The 27,650-nt window shown below is 40.3% G+C and overlaps 1 protein-coding gene across 4 annotated transcripts in view; it reads right to left on the reverse strand.

Annotated features, from left to right (window-relative positions):
* Positions 1 to 515: 515 nt before the first annotated feature.
* The window catches only part of acacb (acetyl-CoA carboxylase beta), a 28,200-nt gene continuing 1,065 nt past the window's right edge, over positions 516 to 27,650 (reverse strand). Inside the window, exons 2-54 of one of the 4 annotated variants that reach the window (XM_008418723.2) lie at positions 26,562 to 27,087; positions 21,313 to 21,445; positions 21,090 to 21,228; positions 20,879 to 20,988; positions 20,693 to 20,774; positions 20,512 to 20,610; positions 20,257 to 20,366; positions 19,230 to 19,340; positions 18,927 to 19,136; positions 18,660 to 18,830; positions 18,380 to 18,541; positions 18,135 to 18,298; positions 17,675 to 17,825; positions 17,481 to 17,584; positions 17,310 to 17,391; positions 15,974 to 16,119; positions 15,736 to 15,886; positions 15,507 to 15,641; positions 15,234 to 15,380; positions 14,968 to 15,156; positions 14,792 to 14,892; positions 14,347 to 14,435; positions 14,136 to 14,260; positions 13,915 to 14,028; positions 13,720 to 13,833; positions 12,718 to 12,807; positions 12,501 to 12,619; positions 12,096 to 12,119; positions 10,732 to 10,872; positions 10,536 to 10,635; positions 10,341 to 10,448; positions 10,202 to 10,258; positions 9,598 to 9,639; positions 9,268 to 9,483; positions 8,985 to 9,140; positions 8,501 to 8,704; positions 8,265 to 8,420; positions 8,062 to 8,184; positions 7,705 to 7,974; positions 7,500 to 7,597; positions 5,910 to 6,030; positions 5,717 to 5,827; positions 5,036 to 5,179; positions 4,839 to 4,959; positions 4,644 to 4,740; positions 4,468 to 4,564; positions 4,247 to 4,382; positions 3,389 to 3,566; positions 3,193 to 3,305; positions 2,931 to 3,085; positions 2,667 to 2,837; positions 2,258 to 2,394; positions 516 to 1,484 (exon numbers count right to left, since the gene is read on the reverse strand). In XM_008418723.2, coding sequence (XP_008416945.1) covers positions 1,352 to 1,484; positions 2,258 to 2,394; positions 2,667 to 2,837; positions 2,931 to 3,085; positions 3,193 to 3,305; positions 3,389 to 3,566; positions 4,247 to 4,382; positions 4,468 to 4,564; positions 4,644 to 4,740; positions 4,839 to 4,959; positions 5,036 to 5,179; positions 5,717 to 5,827; positions 5,910 to 6,030; positions 7,500 to 7,597; positions 7,705 to 7,974; positions 8,062 to 8,184; positions 8,265 to 8,420; positions 8,501 to 8,704; positions 8,985 to 9,140; positions 9,268 to 9,483; positions 9,598 to 9,639; positions 10,202 to 10,258; positions 10,341 to 10,448; positions 10,536 to 10,635; positions 10,732 to 10,872; positions 12,096 to 12,119; positions 12,501 to 12,619; positions 12,718 to 12,807; positions 13,720 to 13,833; positions 13,915 to 14,028; positions 14,136 to 14,260; positions 14,347 to 14,435; positions 14,792 to 14,892; positions 14,968 to 15,156; positions 15,234 to 15,380; positions 15,507 to 15,641; positions 15,736 to 15,886; positions 15,974 to 16,119; positions 17,310 to 17,391; positions 17,481 to 17,584; positions 17,675 to 17,825; positions 18,135 to 18,298; positions 18,380 to 18,541; positions 18,660 to 18,830; positions 18,927 to 19,136; positions 19,230 to 19,340; positions 20,257 to 20,366; positions 20,512 to 20,610; positions 20,693 to 20,774; positions 20,879 to 20,988; positions 21,090 to 21,228; positions 21,313 to 21,445; positions 26,562 to 27,067 — 7,263 coding nt within the window. In that variant the 5' untranslated portion in view covers positions 27,068 to 27,087 and the 3' untranslated portion in view covers positions 516 to 1,351. Of the gene's footprint in view, positions 1,485 to 2,257; positions 2,395 to 2,666; positions 2,838 to 2,930; positions 3,086 to 3,192; positions 3,306 to 3,388; positions 3,567 to 4,246; positions 4,383 to 4,467; positions 4,565 to 4,643; positions 4,741 to 4,838; positions 4,960 to 5,035; positions 5,180 to 5,716; positions 5,828 to 5,909; positions 6,031 to 7,499; positions 7,598 to 7,704; positions 7,975 to 8,061; positions 8,185 to 8,264; positions 8,421 to 8,500; positions 8,705 to 8,984; positions 9,141 to 9,267; positions 9,484 to 9,597; positions 9,640 to 10,201; positions 10,259 to 10,340; positions 10,449 to 10,535; positions 10,636 to 10,731; positions 10,873 to 12,095; positions 12,120 to 12,500; positions 12,620 to 12,717; positions 12,808 to 13,719; positions 13,834 to 13,914; positions 14,029 to 14,135; positions 14,261 to 14,346; positions 14,436 to 14,791; positions 14,893 to 14,967; positions 15,157 to 15,233; positions 15,381 to 15,506; positions 15,642 to 15,735; positions 15,887 to 15,973; positions 16,120 to 17,309; positions 17,392 to 17,480; positions 17,585 to 17,674; positions 17,826 to 18,134; positions 18,299 to 18,379; positions 18,542 to 18,659; positions 18,831 to 18,926; positions 19,137 to 19,229; positions 19,341 to 20,256; positions 20,367 to 20,511; positions 20,611 to 20,692; positions 20,775 to 20,878; positions 20,989 to 21,089; positions 21,229 to 21,312; positions 21,446 to 24,080; positions 24,191 to 26,057; positions 26,307 to 26,561; positions 27,088 to 27,650 lie in introns of those variants that run through there. The other 3 variants (XM_008418726.2, XM_008418725.2, XM_008418724.2) reach the window with 3 other exon arrangements.

The following is a 27,650-nucleotide window of genomic DNA, read 5'->3' on the forward strand; positions in this document are numbered from 1 at the left end:
TCTACCTCATGATTGTGTGCAGCACAGGATGCCCTACATGCCATTTCATGTAATTACTGTATTTCCTTTCAGAATTTCAATATTTAAATAGCTGAACACGAATCATCAAAATGCAAATACTCTACATAATATATGTTGCACTTTTTGAATGAAATTAGTGAAGGAAAAAAGTGGTCCAACTCTGTTTTAGCAGATAGCTAAAACAGAGTACAAAAACACAAACCAATGTTAAAATGCTAAATTTGACAGATGCTCTTTATTTAGCTTCTTCAACATATTGTAACTTTTGCTTACTTGTCCAATAAATCTGGTACTTAGAAGAACCATCTGTCATAGGAAATTTGTACCAACCATGGAAGAGTTTCTATTCATCCTGAGGATGTTTTACAGCCGGCATAAAATCCCTTGACGTAGCATAATTTACTCAAATCTATGTCTAATCTACAGCCGGACGGTGTGGCAACGTCGCCGCTGTGATAAAATCAGTCGGCCAGAAAGAACGCACGACACTTATGTTGTCGTGAAGCCTTTTTTATTGTGTCAAATTCAACAGAGTTAACCACTTCAAATGACACGAGAACCGGAATCAATAGAAACGGTACGATATACAATGTTCTGAAAACAATAATCAATATTTCCATTTTTATAATTTCTATATATTTATATTTCATCAAAACAAGAGAAAAAAAAAAGATTTTGACATTTTTTCCTGACAAACCTATTTCAAAAGTTTTATTAAAACAGTCCAAAGTTTGGCATCTGACCTTATATTGCATCTATAAACATTTAAAGACAAACACTCATGTTATATTATAGGTTTAACTAGAAACAATAACTGGAGGCCAAAACTAAAGTTAGTTGTTTTTTTTATAAAGCCCCAATATACTTCAGGCAATCCAAAAAGGCAAAACGACATTGACTTCAAGTCATAACATTGAGCCCTGATGTGCTAAATACAGCAAAGTGAGGTGTGCATTACAGTGTCAGGCTGTCGAATGGAGAAGAAGGCTTCCTGGACTGAAACGGTAAAACGTCTGAACAATTCATTTAAACATAAAAAGGCACCAAATACACTTGTGGATCGTGGCGAACATGAAAAGGTGGCTCAACAGCACAGACTTTCTAACACTGTTCTTGTGCGTTTTGTCTTTTTTGTTTTTGGTGCAAAAGCAATACAAGTACTTCAGTGCTGAAATCCCCAACAATGTTCGACTAGCTTTACGTCCTGGACCTTTCGACGCTAAAGGTGCTTACAACTCTCTGTGCTTACAACTTTCAACAGTACAACTTATTACAAAAAAATAGAAGTTTTTGTTGTCTTTAACGGCACGACCTGATAAAGTCCAAGAGCTTAACTGGGACTGGTGCTGGTGGTGTCCATCGTCGCAAGCAGATGCGACAACGAGGCCCTCTGGGAGGGAGAAATGTTCTGGCTCATGTGGATGATGCAGTCCATCGCTATGTCAGGGTTGGCCTCCACCAAGCTGCACACAAAAACACAATGAGAGCAGTGAAAGGAAAGACAACAGAATGAAGGATTTAGTGAAGTCTAAATTTAAATAGACTGTGGTTATTTTAAAACTTAGGTTATGAGTTTTGTTTTGTTTATACATAAAAAGGGAAGTAACTGTATTAAAACTAAATGAGATGCAAGGCAAACACACTCATATCTAAAGTTAAAAATCAAGCAACCTAACATGCTAAATATGATGTCTTCTATGATAACCTGAATCTTTATCCTCCAGAACCAAATCGCTCTGAACCTTTACTACGTGAATTTAAAGGTCTATTCTTCGGAGTATCTACTGCTGGAGTGTTTTCAGGTGTGTGGGAGAGAGGGAAGAATTAAGAGCCATGATTTTCAGAAAAAAAAAAAAAAAAATCAACCACTTTGTCCCAGAGATAAGGGTATTTTGATGACGGTGCAAAAATATAACTGTAACAAGAGGCGAGTGCATGTCCTGGATGGAGACTTCCACATTCGCTGCACTGACAGCAGATGAGACATGAACAGCAGATGCAGTGTCAGGTGTGACCTGCCATGTTGCACCCATAACCACACAATCTTCCCCAGAGGTTACGCTCTGAAACAGGACTGAAATGCCTCCAAACTCTAAATGCATTACAGTGGTAAACGTTTTTTAAAAATGACACGTTTCCAAAAAAAGGAGCAACACGTAGTAAAATAGCAAAAGAAAGAACACAAGAACTAAAGGAAACAGGAAGGCCTGGTCGCAAGAAACGGGGTCATACGTACCCACGAATATGCTTTAAAGCATTTTCTCTTTTCAAGTACTTGATATTTTCTCGAATGACTGAGCGGGTGCCGTCCTCTGTGGACAAGTGCTTCTCAAGCCACTCCACCACTGCCTGGTTGTTATCCCAAAGGTAAGCCTGTGAAAGCAGACACACGCTACATTACTTCAGTTCAGCTTCAACAGGCAATTACATTTTATTACTACATGCCTAAATGCATTTCAACACTACAACCATTTAGAAATTTGTCAATTATCTTAATAAAAGATAATTTACTTTTACGAAGTAAATTATCTTAATGAAAAAATGTTCGAAAAGATTCAGAATGTGAAGGATGTTTTTTTTTCATAAGTTGCGTTTTTTTCTGTTTGAGCTGCCAAAGTGCTGAAGCTCTGAACGCACTCACACACCTTGACTGTTCCCTCCGTTTCAACGAACCATCTCCGCAGCATTGACTGCATGTGTCCGTCACTGAGGTCCTTGTTGGCCTCCATGATCTCACACTTGACCACCTGCTCCAGCAGGAGCCGCCGCAGACGCCAGTAGAAGAAGGTCCGCGCCTGTTTCCAGTCTAAAATATCCTGTTAAAAGTAGAAAAGGTCAAATTGGTTTTAAAAAGCTTACTCGCCTTCAAATTGACGTCTTTTATACTTTTCAGTCAGATCATAACTCACAGTGATCACTCCTTTCTCCTGCATTCTGCCCGGAGTGTCGTGCAGATCGACAAACTGCACTGCCACCTGGTGGTAGATGGGCAACAGGAATTCCTCCCTTGCTTTGAGCTTCTTCTCCAGTTCCTTGATCTCCTTGTCAGACAGTTCTGGAGAAGCTGGAATAACAAAAGAAGGTCTTACACCTTGAACGTCTTTTTACTTCTAACGTAAAATGCAAAATTGAGAACGTTTTTGGAATTAGAAACAGAAAAAAAGGCTTTACAGAGCTTCTCAACCAGACTGGCGTAGACTGAATCGAGTCTCCTCATTGTTTTCAGTAGGTCCTTTCTCCTGAATTTAATCTCCACTGTGCCCTCAGGCTCCAGGACGCCACCTCTGAATCAAAGAAACGTAACCACAAATATGAAGAACGCGCTTAGAATCACAGATCTCTATTGAGAACCATTTGGAAAACACACCTGCTCTCCCTATCAGCGTAGAGCTCCATACACAGCAGGTTGATGGTGGGATCTATTACCACCCAGGATCCTCCTCTCAACTCTGCATGGGGTGGGATGTACACCAACACCGGCTGGTGAAAAGTGTGCAGAGCGTCCACAATGTAGGCTCCAAACTTCAGCACCTGGTCATACATATCTATAACAAAAAAATAAAAAATAAAGTTACTCCAGATCTACAGCATAAATTTGTAGTGTTTTCAATCTTACTTTTGGTTAACTTCTCTTACAGACTGAAGAGTGGAAATGTGTAGGATGAAAAAAAGTTGACCTCAAGTGAGACGGTATAAAAATCATATTGATGTTTCACAAATAAAAAGTTCTAAGCACATTTGATCCTTCTTTATTTATAATACACACTTAGGTTTGGACAAATGTAACAGTCGGTGTTTCAGAAACAATCTTTCTGATAGACAACAGAGTTTTATTACAGGAGTTACTTTGATTTGTTTCTATCAATTTACAAGGGCGTTCCCCATGGACGAGTCCTCGGCCCATTTCTCCACACAGCGCACATAAATAATATCTGTAATGTTTGTTACACAGTTGTAAATTCTGTCTTTCCATTTATCTTTAGGTTGATCATCATTCCAGGAATGATTATTATTCTCTCTGAAAACTAGACTAAGATAACTATGTAGTTAAAACGTGCATCGACAAAGATAAAGCGACAAGAGAAAATTAAATAACGCACAAGTAAAAACCCAGTTTCTCAAAGGGCATTCATGATCCACACATCAAAACTGAAACACATGCAGCTTTAGTTCAGTCTAAAAGTGTTGCAACCAGAAAAAAATGCAGAACTAAGAGGATTTGCACCTTTCATTCCTCCGGAGAAGCCTCTCCAGTTGGCAAACACCATGAGAGGCAGACGTTCACGGTTAAAGTCACAAATTGCCTGAGCCGTTTTGAAAGCAGAATCTGGAAACCAAACTTGGCCAGCCTGCTGCAGAACCTGATGAGATCACAAAAACAATCAGCGTTTTAAGTTTTATTATTTAGCTCCTCAAAAAAGAACATTTTTAGAGGTATTGACTTACTTTAGATTCTGAATCCAGGTTTGCAGGATCTGCAGGGATGGTGAGCTCAACTGTGCGTGTTTCAACAGCGATTACACCGAGGGGGATTCCTCCCAACCTGCATGAACGCAGAAAACATGTTCATATTATAGATGAATTTAGTTAATACACACAAAGACTATGTCAGATCAGTTTACCTCGCTCTTCCTACAACGACAGTTTGAGCCCAGGACCCCATGATCTCCATGAAAGAGCCGTGGTCAAAGAATCCGCTCTGCCACACGCCTCTTGACACTAAAAATGTACACGCAAAAAAAAAAAAAAAAGAAAAGAAATTATTGGGCTGGTTGTCAGCTTTAGGCATAAACGCTGTTTTGGAGGGCGTAACTCACTGGGGTGAGGCCTGCCGGCCAGCATCCAGCGGGGGTTGTAAGGGGCCTTAGTGGGAACAAACTCTATCTCTCTGTCTACTGGGTCTGTGTTTGCTCTAACGGGGACGGGGGAGTGGTTGTTCTGTGAGGACATAAAGAAACGTCAGTGAATGACCCGGCCGCCACAGCCGTGTTCAGATCCAAATATTCAGCAGAACCTTTGGCATGTAAGAAAGCCACATCAGGATGGTGAAGACGCCCTCGAAGTCATCAGGGACGGTTGTGTGTGTGACACCGTTGTTGTGCATGATCTGAATTCCCCCCAGCTGGTTGTTGGAGGTGTAGACCTCTCTACCCAGAACCTGGATGGAAAAAATAAACAGAGGCTGATTACTGATGGAAGAGAATAAAACAATTTATTAGAATGATAGTTAAAAGTGCTTCATATCCTGAACAATCTGCACTAGACTCACTGGCCGATTAAATTATCTGAATATGTATTTACATCGCCATTATTATTTTTATCATGCCGATTAATGTTCATCACGTTAGCTTAATGATCATTTATTTAAAGTGTTCTTTAGTACTTATTTCAGTTTCTTACATTTAAAATGAAGATTTGTTTATGGATCTGTATTTAGAATTTATTATTGTGCAACAGAGAGAGTAAACATTTACCAATGTACTTTATAGCAGAATTGAGCTCTAAATATTTCTATTTCTCATCTCCAAGCAGCTCACTTTGGCCACCTTATACAATAAAAAAAACAATTCATGCTGCAAAAACAAAAAAAATCATGACATCTACATAAATCAAGGTATTTGCCCACAAACCCTCTAAAAACAACATTTCTATTTTAAGCTGATAAAAAAACCCAGGAGGAATCAGAAAAGCAAACCTTGTTAAGAGCACCAGCTCCGGTCAGGATGATGTGGGAGTTCTCCACCTGGATCACTCGCTGCCCCAAACGGACCAGATAGGCTCCGATTCCTATCGCTCGGCACGTCACCTGTGTGCAGTTCAGGGGGGGAAATCAGAAGGACTTGGCATTTTCTCTCCTCCGAGGGGAATCAGACGCACGTCCTGCTCACCATACTGATGGTGACGATCTCTTTGTAGGCCTGAGAAGATTCCCCTGCGATGGTGCCTGAACCGCGCAGGTTCTCAACGCCAAGACCTTCGTCTTTCCCAATGATGTCGGTGATAATGTATCTGTAAGGAGAAGGGCTAATTAGCAAGGCACTGTAATTATCCCACATAACAAAATAAAATGGTTTAAAACTGATTTCAGTTCCACTCATTTTTATATTAATTACATGCCTGTGCATCACACTGCCTCCACAATGAGAAGCAGGTTTAAACATTTTGAGTTTTAAATTTATAGACCTTTCCAGACTACAAATTTTAATTTTCTCAATGTCTAAACCTTTCTAACAACATCTGCATAAAGGCATTTTGTGTATTTTCTTACACTATTTGGTGTTTACTATAAGTAGTTCACTCTGTTGGACTCATGACTCACAAAGTTTGGGGTTTGTGAGTCATGAGTTTTGATATTCAGCTCCAGATTGAGCTGAATATCAAAACGTATACCACTGAAAGTATAGTTATGATATAAATGTCATAATATCTACAAATATTGATGTATTGACTCTTGAAGCCGTTTGTACTCATGACGTCTTCTTCTTGTTTTCTTGAACTAACAGAAAGATAACATCACAATCTTGAAATAATGTGATTTTAAATTGATTACTGATTAAACTGGGTGAAACACAAGAACTACTTTCCTAGTTATCAATAAAAAATTAGATAATAAACTGATCAATACGACATTGGAATCATAATAATACAGTACTAGGAATAATAAAATATGACATCAAAGTTTACATTATTATAGCAGGTACAGGCACTCGTTTCTGCACATTTATTACATTTACATCAATCTGGATATTTTACAACACAGATATATACCATATTTTCCGCACTATAGGGCGCACCTAAAAGCCTTCAATTTTCTCAAAAGCCTTATAAAAGTGCGCCTTATAATCCGGTGCGCCTTATATATGGACCAACATTGAGGAGAGGAGACAGAGGCTGCGGCGGCAGCGTGTCGGTTGGTCTGTGTTGCCCAGAAAGCAGTTGGGCACAATATCACAACACCAACACCCCGAGTGAAACAATGACTGGGGCAGACTACTATACAAAGTACTCGGGGACCATTTCTTTATTATTACACATACACATTTGTAAGGGACGGTGGCAACCCTAACTGTAGCGGCTATTCTATGCGCCTTATATATGAAAAAAGTTTTAAAATAGGCCGTTCATTGAAGGTGCGCCTTATAATCTGGTGTGCCTTATAGTGCGGAAAACAAGGTATGTTGGTTTTTTCTCTTTTTTGCACCTTCCAACCATAAGAAGACAGTTTTTGGTGATAATTTTAAAAATGCTGTTTGTGGTGATTACATGTCATAATCCAGAGATGATTAAAAGTCTCACTTTATCCAGATTCTGCTGGAGCTTTAATATTAGAGTTCATAATACGTTTAAAATTTCCCCATACTTTTCCAGAACCCTGATTACTTAAGAAACCAAAAATGCAGTTTGAAATATATCGCTCTCCAGCTTCAGTCAAATATTCAAATAGGTGCTTTAATCTGAAGGCAAAGCAAGTATTGCACCTGGACTCTCCTCCTTCCTCTACATGCCGACAATGGACGGAGTTGGTGGAGCTGATCCGGGTGTAGTCCTGGGGCGACAGGTAAAGATATTTGAAACCCTGCAGAAGAAAGTATAAGAAAGACATAGCAAAAATGTTAACAAAACATAATATCAAATTTTCTTTTAAATACAAATTAAAATATTTAAATATGTTTGGGCAGCGACCTTGTAGGGGTCCGCTGGGTCAATCCAGGCCACCTGGAACATATGTTTGACCTCTTCTGCGAGTCCGATGCGCGCGCCGCTGTTGGCTGCGATGTAAATGCGGGGGATTCCCTCGGCCCGAGCCAGCTCTGACGCCTTGAGAAACAGCTCGTCCTCCTGAGGACCAAACGAGCCGATCATGTGAGTGATGTCGTTACATATCACGATAATGTCTCTGCCCTCTGGGTACTCAGGGGTCTTCATCTTCATCCTAAAGGCCACCATTCCTACCTGAGGAGAAACGCAAGAATGAATGTCAGCGTTTAGTCACCGGGAAGAGGGCGGAAGTAGATTTGGATGTTCTTTAAAACGTCCTACGTCATTATCCGCAGGCTGACGGTTCATCTGAACAAGTCGACCTTCCGCGTCCAGAACGAGCTCCGTGCAGATCAGCACGTCTTTAGGACATTTGTCTCCAGGAACCCAAAGCTTGAACAATGCCTGAAATAACAATTTACGGAAAGTGAAACTGTGCAGGTCATCACAGCAGAAATAAGTGCAGGTCAGTGAGTAAGCAGCACCTGTCTGAACATCTCAGGGACATCGTATACATATGTGGTGCCCAGAGATTGAGCCTGGAAGCGCTTGGCTTGCAGCAGGTCTTTGGTCACATAAGGAGTGTTGATCAGCATGCCGTGCAGCGGACCCTGCTTGTCTCCATAAGACTGAAACATGATCTGCACGAGCAAAGTCGAAGGGATGAATTTAAGCCACAAAGCGCAGATAACAAGATCTCTAATCAATGCTCAGTCCTCACCTGTCGAGAGCTTGGGTCCGTGACTTCTTTATACAGACTGATGTCCAAATAATAGCCTGATTCATTAGTGAGAAAGAGGCGGATAGGAATTGCGTTTCCAGTTGGTGTCAGGCGGATGTTGATCTTCAGCTCGGCCTGCAAGACCCGCAGTTTCCAAAGGCGACTGCCGTAGCGCATCACCATGGAGCGAACAGACTCCTCAATCTGATGGACAAAAGATCAGAACAAGGATAAACAAAAAGTACAAAGCAAAGAATTTGTCAAGTGAAGCAATAAACATTGAATTGTCCTGCAAAGGTAAGGAGGTGGATGATGCACCTTGCAAAGTCAAGCACATTCCTTGAAACAACACATTTTTCCAAGTCATAACCTTAAACTGTAGTGAATTTTACTGATACACCAGCAAGCTAAATAAAATGAGACACCACTCTTTCTGCAAGCTTCAGTAATTTACAGTAAGTAGAAGAAATGATTGCAAACTGACTTTAGATGGGTCCATGATGACAGTAGGGACAAAGTTAAGGAAGATGTGATTGCAATCTGTGCGAACGCTGGTGTAATTGAAGGCGACCTCCAACTCATCCATGGCCTCCAGCAGGAGCCGCTCCCCTTCATTTTGAAGGTACTCAAATGAAGCTTCCTGATGACAAAAAAAGTATATCAGATGCAACTATATATTATCACAATTTATATATATATTTTCCCCCCTTTTAACTAAAACACAAAGTCAAACAAGTCAGTAGGCTCTTGGCTAAGTTTCTTCTTACTTTTGTAATGAGATCTGAGTGGCGCATAATTGCCCGGATGAAGAAGCGGTAGTCCGTCACTTCCGCGCCCTCTTGGACCCGAGCGGCTCCCAGGTACAGGTGCATCTTCTTGTTGGCGCAGGGAACTGCTGTCAGGTCAAAGTTCCTCATTCGGTTGAGCTCCAGCTGAAACGCCAGAGCTGGCTCCAGATTTCTGTAAATTCGGTCCTCCTGGAACTGAAAAGAAGCGGCAAAATGGAGAAGGAAGAATCAACAGCTGTTTAGATGGCCAAAGTGCTGTTTTTTTTTTTTTTGTCTTTTATTACAGTGGTTAAGGTAAAGTAAACTCACCTCATCTCGAGCCCTGAATGTGAAGAACTTTGGAAATTCTCTCTGAATCGAACAGAAAACAGAAAACAATGAGATAAAAATGTTAATACAAATTTAAACTTCTTAAGATGCTCGTCGACTGCAGTTGTTAAAATAAGTCCTTGTTCTTACCTTGTTACATTAGTATAATATTAAACCTACTCAAATATGTAGAATTAGTTTACAAAATTAACTACAACTGAAAATGTTCTAACATTTGCTAAAACATGTGGAATAATCTCCACATGTATTCAGCAGCTTTGGCAAAATGTGGTTATCATCAAGTTGTGAGATACAGGTAATTTTTGACTTGTTTTGTTTATTTTATCTTTACTGTTGTGTTTTTCTGGTTTATATATTTGCCTCCCATCTTAACCAGTACAACCTCATTATTAAATGAAGCAAAGCAGGAGAAGTAAGTAGCATTAATTTGAGATGTTAGTTGTTTTAGAAAATTCTGAGTTATATTTGCCTTTTATAGCAAAAACTAACAATACAATACAGTTAAACAATAAAAGTATAGTAAAAACAAATGAATGTTTAAAATATATTTAAAAAAAAGAAAAGAAGTTTCAGAAACGTTTACCTTCTGAGTAATCAAAAAGGTCATTCTCCTGATCCCATACTCAAAAAGAATGGCTTTCTGTAAATATATGTGAAGAAAAATTTGGCTCATTAAAAGTTGAAATGAAAACGATAGTCTTATTTCAGACACGACCTCTGACCTTTGACTGAGCAAAGGCAGTGAAGGCCTTCACCAAGGCGTCGTCGTCCTCCGTGTCTGCTGTTTTTATCGACACGTTAATGATGTGGATGGGGTTCTCCCTGTTATTCTGCGGAGAACAGAGGAGAAACTGGTAGCTGCAGAAGCAGGTCAGGTTTTTGCTTCATGGCAAACACTTACAGAGCGACAAACCCACCTTCATGTTCTCCTCCTCGTAGAAACTAGAGCAGGACTCTAAGAACGAAGCTCCCTCCATGAGCTGTTCAGCGAAACTCGACAGAACTTCATCAAAATTCCTGAAAGGATCAGGAAAAGTAACATCCCCTGTTATTTATATATTTTTATGTTCACTGTAAGTGCTGAACAGGATGAATCATTTAGAGAGTGGTGACCTTTTGAAGTCGTCAAAGCACTGGAAAGCTACCATAGCTCCCATTCTTTGGCAAGGTGGAGAGAAGGCTCCGTCCATTAGCAGCTCACTGCTCTGCCGTTGAACGTTAAACTGGCCCAATCCGCCTGCTGCCACCGGAAGCCTAAACCGAAAACAGAGCAACTAAATGATCTCAGGGAGAGGAAGTGCTTCGAGGAAATGTGCAGAAATTCATACAGAGAGCAATAAAGCAGGTAGAGATGTTATCTTTTGTTTAACAAAGTACATCAAACTTTACATGAATGAAACCTGCAGAGTCAAGGTTATACAAGTCTGAAGTCTTAGTCCTTATGCAAGTCCAGCGTGGGTCTAAAATCCCATTTATAGCTTTTGCTACGGCTAGCAACATTATTCACAACAACTAAACTTATCAAAATTTCGTGACAAACATCCGTATTCAACCAAGAGTGAGTAAATGGCAAAATCACATTTTACTGGATTTTTAAAAATATATATTATTTTCACTTTCTTGACTGGTAAATTAGTGTTATTTCATGGTAAATCAAAGCTATTTTACAATATGTTTGGCAGAATTCCCTTTAATCTTTTAGCCTGGAGCTGACTTCCATTGGACTGGATCTCCTGAGTCATGAAAGTGGTTGGACTTGAGCTTTCCTGCATCAGTGACAAAGTAAAATCTCTAGCTTTGAAAAGATATGACATATGCAATTATTAACATATGAAAAGAACAATGAGAAGATCTTTGATGTGATATAAAATTAAAAAGTACATATATATGTATAAAATTAAAAATCACAACATTTTTTTAAATAAATCCCCCTTAACTCCCAAACATTTCGCTTCCTCATGTAAATGTTTGACCAATTAAAATCTCCCATTTTCTATACCAAAGTCATAAGTCTGTGATTCCTGTTCAAGTCCAAAATTCAAAAGCCGTCAATTCACGTGCTGAATTAAAGGAAATTAAGAACTGCTACCCAGAACAGATTGCCATGAAATCTTGAGATCTGATTGAGATTTTATGGTTAAAATCCAATTCTGGAGGTTGCAAGCTCAACATTTAGCAGCAATCACTGAAATCTCAGGCTTGAAGGTTTCTTTTGCCTCGTTTTGTTTTCTTTACGAGAAACATAAAACAAATAAAAGTTGGGCTTTTGCTCAGAAATGCTTTACACACACACAAAAAAAGAGAGAAGCAATGACAGGACGACTAGAGAAGCTTGGCTTGTAATGTGAATAAGAAAGGGCTTGTTAGAAGAACCTTATGTGGACGGCAGGGAAAAAGCGACATCCAACATGCATTGCTGTGAAACATTTATAGAGACGATGGAGTGCTCTGGTTGGTGGGGAGGAGCTTTACTCTACCTGCTCAGAGTAGGGCTGCTCCCTCTGAAATAAGATGATTGAGATGTGAATATTAGCAGAGAGTGATCAAGGGGAACCTGGAGGTACCTTTGTGCAGAATGAGTAGACTTAAGCATTCTCTACAAAACTGTGCACATTAATATTATTACTGAGTGGGAAGAAAACCGTTTGCATTCCAAGTTAGCCGTAAGCAGCTGTGACCACAGCATACAGACTGCTCTCTGCCTTTACTACTGAGGACAAAGCAACAATTCAGCACTTCAGTCTAAACCTAATCAACATCAGGAAAAGGTCTCAACAGAGAAACAGCTTTACATCCTCCAACGCTGTGCTAACATGCCACCTCGATTCCCATGTGGAAGAAAGAAGGTGAGCAGGTTGCGTCATCAAAGGGAACCTCATCACCTGTTTGGGTGCGATGACGGCAACATGAACTGGAAGTCCACGGCACACGTTCCGTCCAGCAGCTGGTGATGCTGGATGCTATTCAGCTCGTAGGCAATGTATGCTCTGCGAACATACACCTGGGAGCGTAGAAAACACAAGTACCAGTTAAAAATACAGAACTAAACAGAAATCAAAAAGAAGAAAAATCTCTCAGTTTGACTTTGATTCAACTTACCTCCAAAGCAGCCATGCACACAACTTGATTTGCGTGATAGAAGAAGTTGGGCAAGACGTCAAAAATTGAGGTTTCAGAGAGAATAAGTTTCTGCGCCAAATAGAAAACGCACTTCAGTCTAAACCTAATCTACATCAGGAAAAGGTCTCAACAGAGAAACGGCTTTACATCCTCTAATGCTGTGCCAACGTGCTATTGATGTTTACGTTGCAGCAAAGAGACTGTCACAAGCATAACGCATGTCTCCACACAAAGCTAAACCTTTGGGTAGCACTGCTTAGCTTGCCAGGTTTGGTGGGTCTCAGTGTCAATAAAATAAAACACGTTTTATGAAAGTTGCTCATGGTGCACTTCAGTTTTGAATAGTACCTGGGTATTGGGATGAAAGATGTAAAGTGTTTTAATGCACCAGAGCCGAGAAAATCCCTGTTTTTGACCATTTTGGGCTGAAGGTTTAATGTCTTATACAGACTCTGTGAGTACCCCAAGTGAACAGATAAATATTAGCTGAACTGATCAGAAAATAGGTCAGGCTGTCCTGCAGTTGGAGCCACATTATAAATTCATCAAATCAAGGGGAGTGAATATTCATCACTGCATAAAAACAAATTTCTGCAAAGTGTAACTTGCAGGTATGATCAATAATTCCGGTCATTGCTGCTACCTTTGAGTAATATCTAAATTTTGATAAGTGAGAACAGCAGCTGGTGATGCTGTGGTGCACAGTTAATCTCATAACTCTGGTAGGTTAAGATTTAAGGTAATATTTCAATTTGACCAGGATGCTTTCTCTATGATGAATAACTTTGAGCTTAGCCATATATTCATAAGTTGTGAATTTCATGTCACAATCTTCTATGATGCATACTAAATCTGTGAAAGCTGGAAATCACATCACATAAGCTACAGTCTCAAATACATTATTTGCATAAAGCAACATGTCTTCACACATCATTGCAAAGCAAACCAAATACACAATGAAGAGATGGACGTCGGTGTCACCTTCAAGTTTTCTGGGCAAAACTGGTGGCCGTACATATCAATAGCTGACAGGAAGATGGACTCCACCTGGTTGTGTCTCAGTTCATACGATGGCATGTGGGAGGCAATCAACACCTAAGAGTTGATATGTTACTTCAGCTGTCTTCTTATGGTGCTACAAAATAAAAAGTATACTTTTTTTAGTAGGGGACTAACCTGTCTGGCTCTCAGTGCAACCTTTGAATTTTCCATCTTGCTCAACTGTGTGAATTCATTTAGAATAGCCATGAGCTCATCTGCAAGGGTGGCGTCACGTCCACACAGCTGGTCCTACACAAAGTCACAAGCCCACATTACAGCCGCACTTCTGATCACACCTCTCGATGTACAAAGGATAACAACTTTAGACCATCTGTGGTGGAGGAGGAGAGCCTTACAATGAGCATCGTCACCAGGAGGTTTTTTTTGGACACCTGAGCGTGAGAAAAGATGTAGTCGAGCACAGGACTCATGTCGGGCTTGTGCTGCTCTCTCAAGTTGATCACACACTTATCATAGTGAGCTGCAAGAGAGAAACGTGGTGTGAGTGTTTCAGCTAAACCACAACTTCGGTGAAAAACATGCGGTTAGTAAAGTGAGTCCTGTTACCTTGCTGGAACTGCATCTCGACCTGCAGGTACCGCTTCAGCAGATCAAGAACCACAGATTTCATGTAACCACGGGTTCCACTGCGATATCTGAACAAATATAACATTTCTGTCATGCTGTATGTCTTGTACCATTTCAAACACGCAGAGCAGAAGGGGACAGAGGCTGATTATCAGACCTTTGCAGATAGAGATAAGATCAGTGAATAATATCAGATTCACATTTAAGTATTGGCCAGTCACAGCCAAAACATAATCAAATGAAAATGGTCAAAGCCCCTAGAGTCATCACACAACCGACTATAAGCTTATGCAGAAAGGATCTAAACTGGTAAATAATAATGAGATATCTGCAGACAGGCCCAGGCTAGAAATTGAATAACATGTCTTTAAATTAATATTTTTGCAAAAAAAAAAAACAACAAAAAAAAAACTAGTCAACTCACCTCTGCACCAGCTGAACAATACTTTGAGTGTTCATGAAGAAAACCTCCCGGTCAGCCTTCCTCTGCAGCGTGGCTGCATGGCTGTCTAAAATGTTAGCAATCTGAAATCAAACAGGTAAAAATTATCAATAAAAAAAGCAGTTTAAAGTCAGCATGTGGTCACTGAATGGATTTACCCTTTGACTGGGGAACTGGCAGAGGACAGAGGTGATGTTGCTCGCATACTGAGCCATGACCTTCCGGATGTCCTTCTCCACAGCAGGGGGGATACGGCTGGCCACGCTGTTCATGATCTCCTGAAGCTCCAGCAGTGGAAGAGACGGATCCCTCAGGGTCTTCATCAGGGTCGCGACCCATTCGTTCAGCTGCACAAAAGGGACATGAAAATGTCACGTGTTTGTATTTTTTAGGTGTATTTGACAGCAGAGTGGTAAATACACACTTTTGTGCTGAAGTAAGGCTCTTCGAGGCAGTACCCGTCCATCACTCTGACCAGATTTTCGAGCACGTTGTGGAACACCTGGTGAAGCTTTTCCCCGACCATAGGTAGCGGCTGCTGGGGCGGCAGAGTGGCTGTGTTGAGCTCCACCTGCAGCAGGGGCCAAAATAAAAAAACAAAACACTGCCTTAAATATCAGTGTGAAAATGACAAAATATATATATATAAAAAAAGAAAAAAAACAATCTTTGTTTCATAAAGTGACAGTTAAAGTACCCTGTGTATACTGCTGGAGTCGTCCAGATCCATACGCGCCATGACACAGCCGGGCTCCAGAACCGCCCCTGGCCTCTTTACAAAGTGTATACAACCAGACTGCGACACGGTCAGACTCATCACCATCTTCATCACCTGAGAACAAAGCACATTCGAAACTGGAGTAAAATGTAAACGGACGGTAACACAAACAGAACATTTTTCTTTTTCTCCCCAGAATCAGTCAAACCTCAATCTCTGCGTAAGGTTCTCCTGCAAAAATATGATCTCCATCCTCCACGGTGTACTGCAGCAGTTTACCAGCAGAGGGAGACCTCAGCACTGTGGGATCCCTCTCCTTCTCAAACACACAGGTCTTGTTACCGACAGTGATGCGGTAGCTACAGCGATGAAACAACGTGGGAAGTGAGCAAACATGAGGTCAGGGAGACAGTCGAGTACTGCGAGTCTCAGAGAGAAAGTCTTGCCTGTCTACTTCCTCCTTCATGTATGTGGTGTGGCTGTTGCCATCATAACACAGCAGGAGGCCCCCGTCATTCAACCTGTGGACGTCTATCTCAATGTCCGAGCCGTTCATGATGATGACGTAAGTTGTCTGGGATTGGCGAGCCACCTGAAGCCAGAACAGAGGACAGTTTATAACATAAAGATTTTTCATAGGCATTTAACTTTTTTTTTTTTTCAATAAACCACAAACAATGCTTTTTTATATGGGATTTTGTGTAATAGACTGACATCCACACAAAGCGGTGCATAAGGATCAAGTGGGGGAAAAGAAAAATTCATCCTTCTTTACTCTAATACTTTAAATAAAATCATGTGCCATCAGATACCATCAGTAGTTACTTATTTAGTAAATAGAGGCCACCTGTGAGTAATTTAATCTTAGAATAAAACCATCTGATCTGTGAGCCTTTCAAAAGGTCTGTTAAACATTAGCAAACCATCATGAACACCAAAGAACACAGTATGCAAGCCAAGGGAAAGGTTTGTCGTAATGTTTGAAGTAAGGTTAGATTATGAAACATTATTAAAAAAAAACACTCCAGCAACCTTTAAATTATCCTCCAAAAATAAAAACAAGAAGAGTATAGCAACCGCAAACTGGGCAAGACCTCGGCACAACTGTGTGCATAAACTAAAAGGTCAGGCAAGAAGAGCAACAATTTTGAAACACCACTTCAACTTTGCTGCAGAAATTAGTTTGCAGGACAACCATCAGTTGAAGGCTTCATAAATATGACCAATATGGAAAATTGTCAAAAAAGAAAGTTACAAGCAGCCCCTTTTGCAGTTTCCAAAAAGCCATGTGGGAAAAGAACAACTAAAATGAGCTGATGTGTTCAGATAAAACTTAACCTGAACTTTAAGGCCTACAAACAGAATGCTATGTGCAGCAGAGAAAAATGGACCTATGATGGTGGTGGCAGCATCATGATGTGGGGATGCTTTTCTTTGGTCAGAGTTGATGGAAAGATAGATGAAGCACAAAGCAATCTTGTTAATCTGCAAAAAACTTTGGAAAGTGCAAAGGTTCACATTGTAAAAAAATAAAAATCCTTCACGCACCCTCAATGATACAATTAAATCATATTCATGTGTTAGAATGGTCCAGCCAAAGTTCATTCAATGTGACAGAGGTTATTATACAAGTTATGACACAAATAATGCAGCTGCATTGGTCCATCACATAAAATCTCAACAAAACACATGGAAGTTTGTGGCTGCAACAAGACAAAATGTAACAGAAAAACTGCTAATGTACCCCATCAGGAGGTATTAATGCAAAAGTAGAAGAGCTACCTTCAAACAGTACTTGACTCCTTCATATATCAGGTCGATGTTGACAGAGTTGAGCAGGCTGTCTGCCGCCAGCACCTGGCCTCTACAGAATGAGAAGATAAAAGCCCTTCATTTAAACCCACAGTAAGTGAAACAGTGAGACTTCGTTGAGGCAGGAGAATATCTGCTGACCTTTCTAGGGAATGCAGGAAGTCCGACATGCTCTTCCTGAAGCTGGCATCTGCAACATGCAGAGCTCCACAAACGATGCCCAGCATGGTGTCTGGTCTCTCTGCCTGCAGAATTAGGACCGTTCTCAAACACAAGGTAACCATAAAAAAAAAAAACACAAAAAAAACACCCCGCTGCAGAATGAAGACTCTGACCTGCACTTTCTCTGCAATGAGGTGATCCAACCAGCCAGTGTCGATGTCATTGTTTCTGAAGCTTTCAGTCTCCAGAAGCTTGATGAGGTATTCCACCGTAGTCCTAAAGTCTCCTCTGATGGACAGCTCCTTCATCGCTACCACCATGTTTCTGCAGGACATCAGAAATGCTTTTCAAATATCGGCTCATCTACAGAAGATATTCTTAGAAATTTCACCTTATACAGATTTATTACACACGTTTTATTATTGCATTAATTAGAACAAGCGTGTAAAGGTTCAACAAAGTTAACAGGACTCTTCAATTTGCACTTAGTTTAACTACATTAGGGGTTGTTACAACATCAGTATAGATATGACATTATTTAGTCATGACTCACATTCAATAAAGCCCCCGAAGGCTTTACTACATAAAGATCAGTCACCAATAAAAAAAACTAAAAAAAAAAAACAGGCTTACGAGATGGCTTCCTCTCGGTTCTCTCCCCACGAAAAACAGTGCCCAAACTGGGAATCCGCAAATTCGTGGAGGCCACCAGCGGCCCCCACACTGAAATAACCCCAGACGTTTTTACTGCTGCGGAAGTTCAGCTCCTGCACAGTCCCGGAGCTGGGCTTGAACCCCTGAAGATGAGCCAGTGATCACAATCAGTAGGGAAAACAGAAGTGCAAAACAGACAGCCGTGGGCTGAGACGAAACTTTACCTCGTCTGGATTCTCGCTGGTGATGCGGGCTGCAATCACGTGCCCTCTTGGATTAGGAACACAGTCTGGAGTTTCAAAGTTGATGATGGAGTCGCCCCACGGACTTTCCCCATAAAGCACTCGGATATCCTTAATTCTGTGCAGAGGGATGCCCATCGCAATCTACAAGATTAAACACTGACTGTTAAAGACCTGACTGTCTTGATGCAAGGAGGGCCCACAGTTTACATTTGCAACATTTTTTTTTGTTGACTTTTTTTAAATCACAGCTGGAGCCTACCTGAAGTTGGGCAGCTGGCAAGTTTACATCTCCGATCATCTCCGTGCATGGATGTTCCACCTGCAAGCGAGGATTCAGCTCCAAAAAGTGGAAGCTGCCGTCTTCTGAGTAGAGATACTCCACAGTACCGGCACTGACGTAGCCCACCATCTTGGCCATCCGCACTGCATACTGGGTTGGAGAGAGAGAGAGAAGAAACAAAACTGTTCTCAAACACGGCAAAACTTTAATCAGCCACATAAAAAGTAAGCGCGGAGACAAGCTGACCCGCTCCATTTGCTCTAAGGTTGAAGGTGGAGCAATGGTGGCGGGAGCCTCCTCTATGATCTTCTGGTGCCTCCTCTGGATGGAGCAGTCCCGTCCAAACAGGGAGATTGCATTTCCGTACTCATCTGCCAGTATCTGCACCTCCAGGTGCCTTGCATGTTGAGCCAGTTGCATGATAAAAATGGGTGATCCTGGAACCTCTGTCTGCACCTGCGGTCACAGAGGACAAGAGAAGAGTTGAATGCAGGGAGCGAATTGCAAAAAGATAAAATGTTTTGGCTCATGAACCATAAGAACACAAACCTGTCTGAAGAAACTTGGAAATTCATCTGAATTTTCAACTTTTCGGATGCCTTTTCCACCTCCACCCTCAGAGGCCTTGATAACGACCGGATAACCAATTTTTTCAGCTCCCTGAACAGAGAAAATATATTATAGCATTTGGCAAAAAAAACATACTGACTGGCAGCCTTGATTAAGATGCATAAAAAGCCTTAAAAATAATATTTTATTAGAGAATCATAATCACAGACTGATTATAACAGAAATATCTAATTTTAATCTGAAATATTTATTAAATTTCAATACGCAACAGATTTAACTACGAAAAAAAAAAACTATTTCTGGTAGCCATTCTTCAAAATGAAAAGAAAAATATCATTCAAGTTAGAAAGAAAACAACTACTTGTCAAATTCAGTAACCAATAAGGCTTCAAGTTCTAAGAATATAATGAAAGTTGTCTGGATGAACTACAAACTAAGCATTTCTGAATTTTAAACCAGTGTCACATGCAAAGTTTAAAATATCAAATTCCAAAAATGTTTTCTTTTCGTGTTTCAATCTGTAAACCTGCAAAAATATAAACCAGCTTGTATTGGTAATAGTAGTTGGAACCCCCCAAAAAGGCAAACCAGAATACGTATAACTCTACAACAACACTGAGCTTCCAAAATATCATCAGAAATGGTTTAGCAGACACCAAATCAACCTTCATCTAGGACCATCTCAGGTCCCAAACCTAAATACAAATAAATAAAAAAAACATGTGGTTTGAGCTGAAGAGAAGCTGAGAAGGATGCAGGACTCTGGATGATGTAGAGGTTACACAACTAGAGATAGTCAAAGATCTCTCTCTATGCATGCAGATTGTTAAAGGACTAGCAAGGTGATAATTTTTAAATAATTACTTTGTTGTTTTTTTAACATAGAAGTGCAACAAAAGATGGATTTCTATTCATGTCTATAAATGTGGAGGGTAGTGTATAAACATTTCATTAGAGACATTTGTAAAATAAGGTAAAATAGATTTTTTTTAATTAATACACTTACAGCCAGACCATCATCTACATCATGAACACAGCCCTCTTTATAGATCTCTGGAGGAACGCTGACTACATATCCCCGTCTTTGGTCCTCTTCCGTCCACGCCACTCTCAGACCTGGACACAATAAAACATAAACAAGCGTCCAGCAGAGACCCAGTCTGCAAATGTTGGACTTTGTAAAAAAAAAAAAAAAAAAAAAAAAAAAAAAAAAAAACTAGGCCTGTGTGAACTTTGCCTGTGAGGCCCAGTGATGACTCACCTGATCCGCTCCATGGAAGTGTGGGAATGTCAGCGCTCTGGGCAACAATGGACGAAGCCACCTTGTCCCCAAGGGCCCACATGGCTTTACTGGATGGACCTGAGAAACACAGCAAGCTCAGACAGATGAAGAGAAGGGACTAAATCCAATGAAGACTGTGAAGCTTTAAAAAAAGTTTTACCCAAGAATGTTATCCCTGATTTGTTCAGGAGTTCCGGTAGCTTTGGGTTTTCAGATGCATGACCCCATCCGGCCCACACAGCCTACATTAAAACAACAAGCGCATAAAACAATATGTGATTATTTGGGACTTCTGCCTGTTATTGTGGAGATAATGAAGAATTAAATAAGTTAGACAGAATTGCACCTGCACTGGGATTCTTTTTGCAATGTCTACAATCAGCTCTACGTTGGCGTAGTTGTTATTGTTGGCGCCACCGGGCACAGGCACATAATGGTCAGCCATTTTTATGTATTCTGCACAGGAAAAAAGGGTCAGACTCACCGTTTCCATTAGATTTTCACTGTAACTTGGATAAGATTGTGGTAATAACTGCTGAGCAATAGAGCACAATGACCTGCGTTAGCCTTCAAGTCTTCAGGGGTGACCATGACCACGAAACGGATGATCCTCTCATTACGAAACATCTCATAGGACCAGCGGCGAATAGAACGCATGCACTTGACTGCTGCAATGCCATTGTTGGCGATCAACACCTGCGTCGTAGAAACAGAAGCTATACTGAATAGAAGCTGCCTCTGGATCGTAAAAACAAGCCAAATATGCGCTTTTACTCGTACCTTCTCTATGATCCGGTTGCCACCGAATCGAGTGACAAACTCAGCAGGAGAGGCCACCGTAAAATCCCTCTGGAGATCCATCTTCCTGTGTTCACGTCCTTTTTTCACCAAGTGAGGACCAGACATGCTAGGCCTGCACAGGGAAAGTTAAAGGTCTGTAACTCTACCTGCGTTTTCTATGCCAAAGGAGCACAAAGAGTTGAAGTGAATTACAGCGCTGAAAATCAAAAACCAGAGGGAAAGTTCAATGGCAGAGACAGACTGTGCAACTACTTTAGTTCTGATCTTATCTCTAAAATGACACCATTATGCAACTCTCCATTAGCAACACAAACTTAGACAATTATTTACTCATTATTTCACTTTTCATCACGTTTTACCAGTTTTGAAAGTAACAAAATGGAAATATATTGAACAAATGACACACTGATGTAAGACTTTTACCTTTATTCCACTTTCTAGTCACTGGGTCAAACTGCACATGTTTTGCAATTGGACTAAATAAAACTTTGATATTGAGTAATGGGGAAAGTTTCCCTTTATCATTAAGTCTGGGACAAATCTTTAAACCTAAAGTGAAGAAAGCAAATAAAAGACAATTCCCAAAAAGCACTCTTATCGCTCACAAATGGATAACTAAGAAAATCTGAAAAAATAATTAACTTTAATATTTATATTAACTTGAATGTTGAAGCCAAAGTAATAAATATATCAAAGGCAAATAAATGTTGCAGAGTCAATAAGTTTTGGCTCATTTAACTAATTTCACAGTTGATTGTAAGGAACTTAAAAAAAGGGAAATTCTACAGAAATAGAAATTATACTGACGATAGGCAAACTAATTCAGAGAAGGCTTTAAAATGCTCGTTTCAAAACCACTGATGTTTTTTAATCATACTATTTAACAAACCTTTAAATGTGATTCCAGGAAAAAGTGCACCTTAACAAAATTTTCCTCAGCTATAAGTAACCCAGCCCCGTCTCCTGTCCGTTTCTAAATTTAGGCCTACAGTTTGTGTTAAAATCAAAACAACAATAAAATAATCCATGTTTAGGATTAATAGACAGGAAATAATGTATTATCTTAATGTGATCTCGGTTCAAACACTTGTTCCTTCTGCTACAAATAGCCGACTAGGTAATATATCACATTTTTTCGTTTTTAATTAACGAGTAAATACCATGAATTGTGGTATTGTTACTTAATGGATATAATACCATTAAGTAAGACATGGAGAGACAGGATCTCTCCATGTCTTACCATCCACACCTGACTGACAAAGAGATTTAATCCTAAAATCAGTTCTACAAAAAAAAAACAAAAAAAAAAAAACATTGGAATAAGAGAAATCTGACCCTGACAGATTTGGAATCCATTTAATAACGTTAAATTATGACTCAACAAAAGTTAGTACACTTGTTCACTATTTCAAAGTGTAAAATAAATGTCACAACATTTAAATTAAGAGCAAGTATGGATTTAATTTATTTTTTTATCTGAATCTTTCATGGAGAGACTTTAGAAATGTAATTCTAATGGTTACCAGGCTTTTGCTGAACTGCAATCCTCTGAATCAGGTGTGTTAAAAAAAGACAGCATCTAAAACATGCAGGGCAGTGCACCTTTAGGACCAGGGTTGGGAAACACTGAACTAGACGACTGGAAGCAACAAAACGAGTTCTAAAATATATATGAGAATTCAGGAGCCTTTTGTGGACAGGCTGAGTGGTTGAGTCCTAAGCAGCAGTTCAGTTTCCTTATTCTTTGGGCTCTGCTCTTCAAACAGTTAAAGATATAATGACATCACCAGCCGCATCAACTACACAGTTATACTGTAGATTGATTTGTAGGAACAGATTTTAATCGTACTGTGCATGACATGGATAATCTGTTACCACTGTGGATTTACCCCAACTTTGACAGCCACTGCTTTTAACACACTTCACACTCATCACCGCCAAAACTAATAAACCATTTTCTACTTGTTCGGCTAAAAATAAATAAAAATTGGATTCAAAAATGTTTCAAGTACATACCATTAGTATCTGAGGCTTCTCTCTATCTGTCAGAGCATTAGAACCTATTTACCCTATAAAGGTTCGGACCCGCGTCAGATCTGAAACACACCTGCGAGTGTGAGCATTACTGCGTGTCTGAGCTCTTGTGAACTTTAGCTCTTGTACTGTACCTTTCACTGAGGAAATACTGCCCGCTATTAAAATACAACCTGATAACGTTTTTTTTTTTTTTTTACTGCTTCGAGTTATTTACAGTGGCATGGATGCAGCATGGAGCTGGTGAGGGTCACTTTAAACGTGCATGTGCTGTATTGAACGATTTGACTAATCACAATCATGAGGAGGGTATTTTAAGAAAAACCGCTTGTGCAAAAACAATGCCAGCTTTTCACAGCACCGTTTCATGACAAAGTCACACCCAGCAAGTTATTGGTTGTGCACATCCTTCCTTTAAAACCCACCAACAGTAATGTTTTCATCATTTTCTTAAAACTGAGCGATGAAGTGAAATGACCTGTGTGAACCCCAGCAAACAATCTATTTCCTGTTTTAGCATGTCTGCAGAAGTTGCTACAGCTGTTGTTTCAAACTCTCCTAGCATGCACCTATCAGTTATTTTTTCCGTATTTTTGCTGAAACTAGAAGCTAACTGTTTGCATACCAAACAAGCACCAGCAGCAGCAGCAGCTATCAAAGCACTGGGTTAATCAGAGAGAGAAGAGTAAAGCCTCTCTCTAAAAAACACTCACCTCTGGAGGTAAGGAAACAAGTTATTTCGCTCCATTATTCGCACCGTTTTACAAAGCTGAGGCTCTTTAGCGGATCTTTAGAGCCATTTCTGCACAGACCAAAACAAAGAGGTCTCCACACACAGTCCTTCCTCCTGGGTGCCAGCCAGCCTCCTCCCTTCCCCCCTCCCACATGAACAGCAGCACAATATCTGCAGATCCTCTGAGGCACATTGTTGGCTGCTCACTCCAAATATGCAACAATGCAGAGATCAACCCCCCTTCTCTGTTTGAACTTGGATTTGTCTGTTGCTTCTAGACTTAAATGTTGTCTTTTATTATCATTGATATGTTCGGCAAACTCAAAGAAAATAAAAATCCTCTAGTTGACATAAAAGCTGCAGGACTTCAGCAGAGGTACAGCAACAGAAATCATTCAAGAAATGTTTTGTCTTGTTTTGATGTCTAGATAAGTTGGTGGTTAACAACGGTCCATCAGCTCCAGCCTCTTTTACATAAAATTTGACATATTAACCTAAATACACAAAAGAGCAGTGGTTCTCAATGAGCAGATAACAGAACGATAAACAGTTCTGACTTAAACAATTTCATCATTAGCTGTAAAAAAAAATTGGAGACTGGAGGCTCAGGAGATCAATGAATTTTGTTGATTTGGGGATTTGAGTCTGAACTGTTATGGATTCCGTTTTCCTCTACCACTTTTAGCCTTTTTTATCTGCTTACATGCAGACGCTGCAGCTTACATAACCATGTTTATGCATGACTGTCGGGCAGTCATATGTAGACAGATTGAAACTATTCCCTCCCTTTAGGGAGGGAACACTGCAGTCTGTTCCCTCCCTTTAGGGAGGGAACAGACTGCAGTGAAGAATAAAAAGTTAAACTCGCGCTACAATCTTTGCCTCACTTGGTTACACCCATAAGGTTTGTTAAGTGTGGCCGCAGCGCTGTACGGTGAATGTAACTCTGTATCTGATCCATTCGTATGACATGTATGGCTTGTAACATTTGATCGTTTTTTGGCATTAAAGCCTGTTTTTATATGTAACCAAATCTCTATTTCCCAAGGTAATTTACACTGAGGGGTTCTGGTCGGGTCCTGAAACTGGTTAACGTACCTGGGTTGTGCACAGAGATAAAAATGAATGAAATCCAACAGAACCCACCCAGAACCTGCAGGACAATGACTCTTAAAAGCAGAAGGTTGCTCTGACTTAATTCAATGGCTTGCAGTGACTCATATGTGGAAAACTACAACAGCAACAACTTATAAGGTTTTCGAATTGGGCTTCTTTTCTGCTTCTATGATTAAGGATTTCCTTGTCTAGTCTGCCAGTTAAGCTACATTCTCATGTTTTGATAAATTTGTACTCGCACCATTACTTTCCAGATGATATACTGAACAAAATAAAAGGCTTGGAATGTTGTTTTATGACTTAACCACAGCTTTGTCTCCCGACTCGTCTCCTGTGCAAAATTAAACATTTCCTGCAGTTTTTGATACATTATGGAAACATAACTTAAGAAATAGTTGTCAGGTTTTAACCGTAGGTTCCCCACATTGTTGAAATTGACTTTCAATTGTCAGCGTAGTCTAGGAGTATTTCACATTTTTTTCAGCATCTGGACTTATTTAGATTAGCAATGTTTCTTTTTCTCTCAGCTATATCAGATCATTTATATTTCTACATGTATAACTTGTGAATTTGTCAAACACAGAACAGAGTACAGTAGATTAAATGCAGACCTTCAATAAGCACAGTTTGCTATTTTTATTTTGTTTGTAGAAAGATCCAAAACAGAGGATTTAGTAACTTTGTGTCACAACTAACATGGAAAATTATGCAAACAAATTTCACATTTTCCAGACTTTTTAAGGCTGCAGTGAAACCCTGCACGATCTATTCAATATTTTTGAAAAGTAAAATATGATCTAAGCCATTAAAAAGCAATAATATTTCACAGTGTGCATCCTACCTTGCTCTCTTTCATGATGGCGGTTCCCGGAATGAGCATGCCAAGCAGAGCACATAGCGATAAACTGAACTACTCCCCTGGCCCGCCATCAAACAACATCCCTTCCAGCCTAAAACAAAATATCCGCTAACTTCAAAAGGTTTTTACAGAAAGGGGTGAAATCTAAAACTCAGCTAAAGCCCGATAACTGTGTTGTCACCCAGGTCGCACAAACTTCAGTTCTGAAAGTCACAGGCCGGAGCTCTGGTTCCAATAATAGAGCCGAGATGTTTGGCAGCAATAACACGGCTCTGTGCGGTCAGGTGATAACAAGGGGAACAACATTTTGCCAGACACTATACATGTGCTAAACTAATATTAGACCACTCAGTTTCAGAGCAAAGATCAGACCTGGAAGACAATCCTGTTGCTAGAGGTTAGTCAGAAACTTTAGAAAGTCACATAGCAGAGCATTAAAACTGAGCCCTGACAGTGGGAACTGGATCGACTTTAACAAACTCTTACTTCAGCACTGAAGAGCTGGGCGACAACACATCAGCAGGCACCAACTCAGCGGCGGATTTTGGAGCAGAAGTCGTAGGTTGAGATGCACCGCTCGGAGGTTTTGTCACCAGAACCTCGTCGTCTGAGGAATTATCCTCGGATGCACCGAGGAAGAACTTCAGACGCTCCCTCGCCGCAGCCCTTGGGCTCAGCATCGGTGGGACGGTGTTTGCGGGTTTCTGGGTGGTCTGCAGCGGCAGTGGCTGCCATGAATTTACCTTAAGGGAGGCCTGCAGAGGATCAGGCTCTGCTCTTTTGGCTGAAACATCTGCAGACTCACTGCTGAATTTGGATTTGGGAGCAGCTGTCGACAGGGAACGTTGGCGTGAACGGGAGCTGCTCTCTGCAGTAGAGACGTACTCCTCTTCTGACTTCTTGTTTGACCTATGCATCGCTGCTGTTTTGGTTTTATTTATCCATAGCAATATTAATATCCAGATGACCGCCAAAGCTGGAAGCAGGAACATTTAAAGACATCCTCCTGAGGCTGCAAGGAGGACAAGATGGAGATAATCAAATGAGAGGAAAGGTTTAGTCTGATTTCATCGTAATTAAATTAATTTGTAATTCATAATTAATTGTCATAATTAAACAGGAATCGTCATCGTCCAGCCCTAAGACTCCATCACTAACTCACACGAGCCACCTTTTGAAGATATTTTCTGTCATTTGTAATTTATTTTTCTGAAAAGAAAGTGTGGAAAAAATTAATTAAACCTGGTAATTGAAACTAAATCTGAGACTTTATTTTTAAGCCCGCCCTATATATGAGAACTTAGCTCTAGTTTCAGCTGTGTGTCTACATTCACTCACAATAAAATGAATTACGGTTATGATAATTGTCACAGAGATGCAGAATCAGTCGTGTCTTATGTCCTTGTCTTAGACTTCAAGTGAACTGAGAAAACTCTGGTTTTTCTAGCTGTATTTGCTTCTGTTTACGACCCTAATCTGAAGAGATTTCCTTTGAAGAGATAAGGAGGTTCTGGCTCATATTAGTCCATTTCATGTGAGCAGGAGTGATAATGAAAAGCTGTAGCCTCTTCCCTG

Source organism: Poecilia reticulata, linkage group LG9, assembly GCF_000633615.1.
Source record: "Poecilia reticulata strain Guanapo linkage group LG9, Guppy_female_1.0+MT, whole genome shotgun sequence".
NCBI lineage: Eukaryota > Metazoa > Chordata > Actinopteri > Cyprinodontiformes > Poeciliidae > Poecilia > Poecilia reticulata.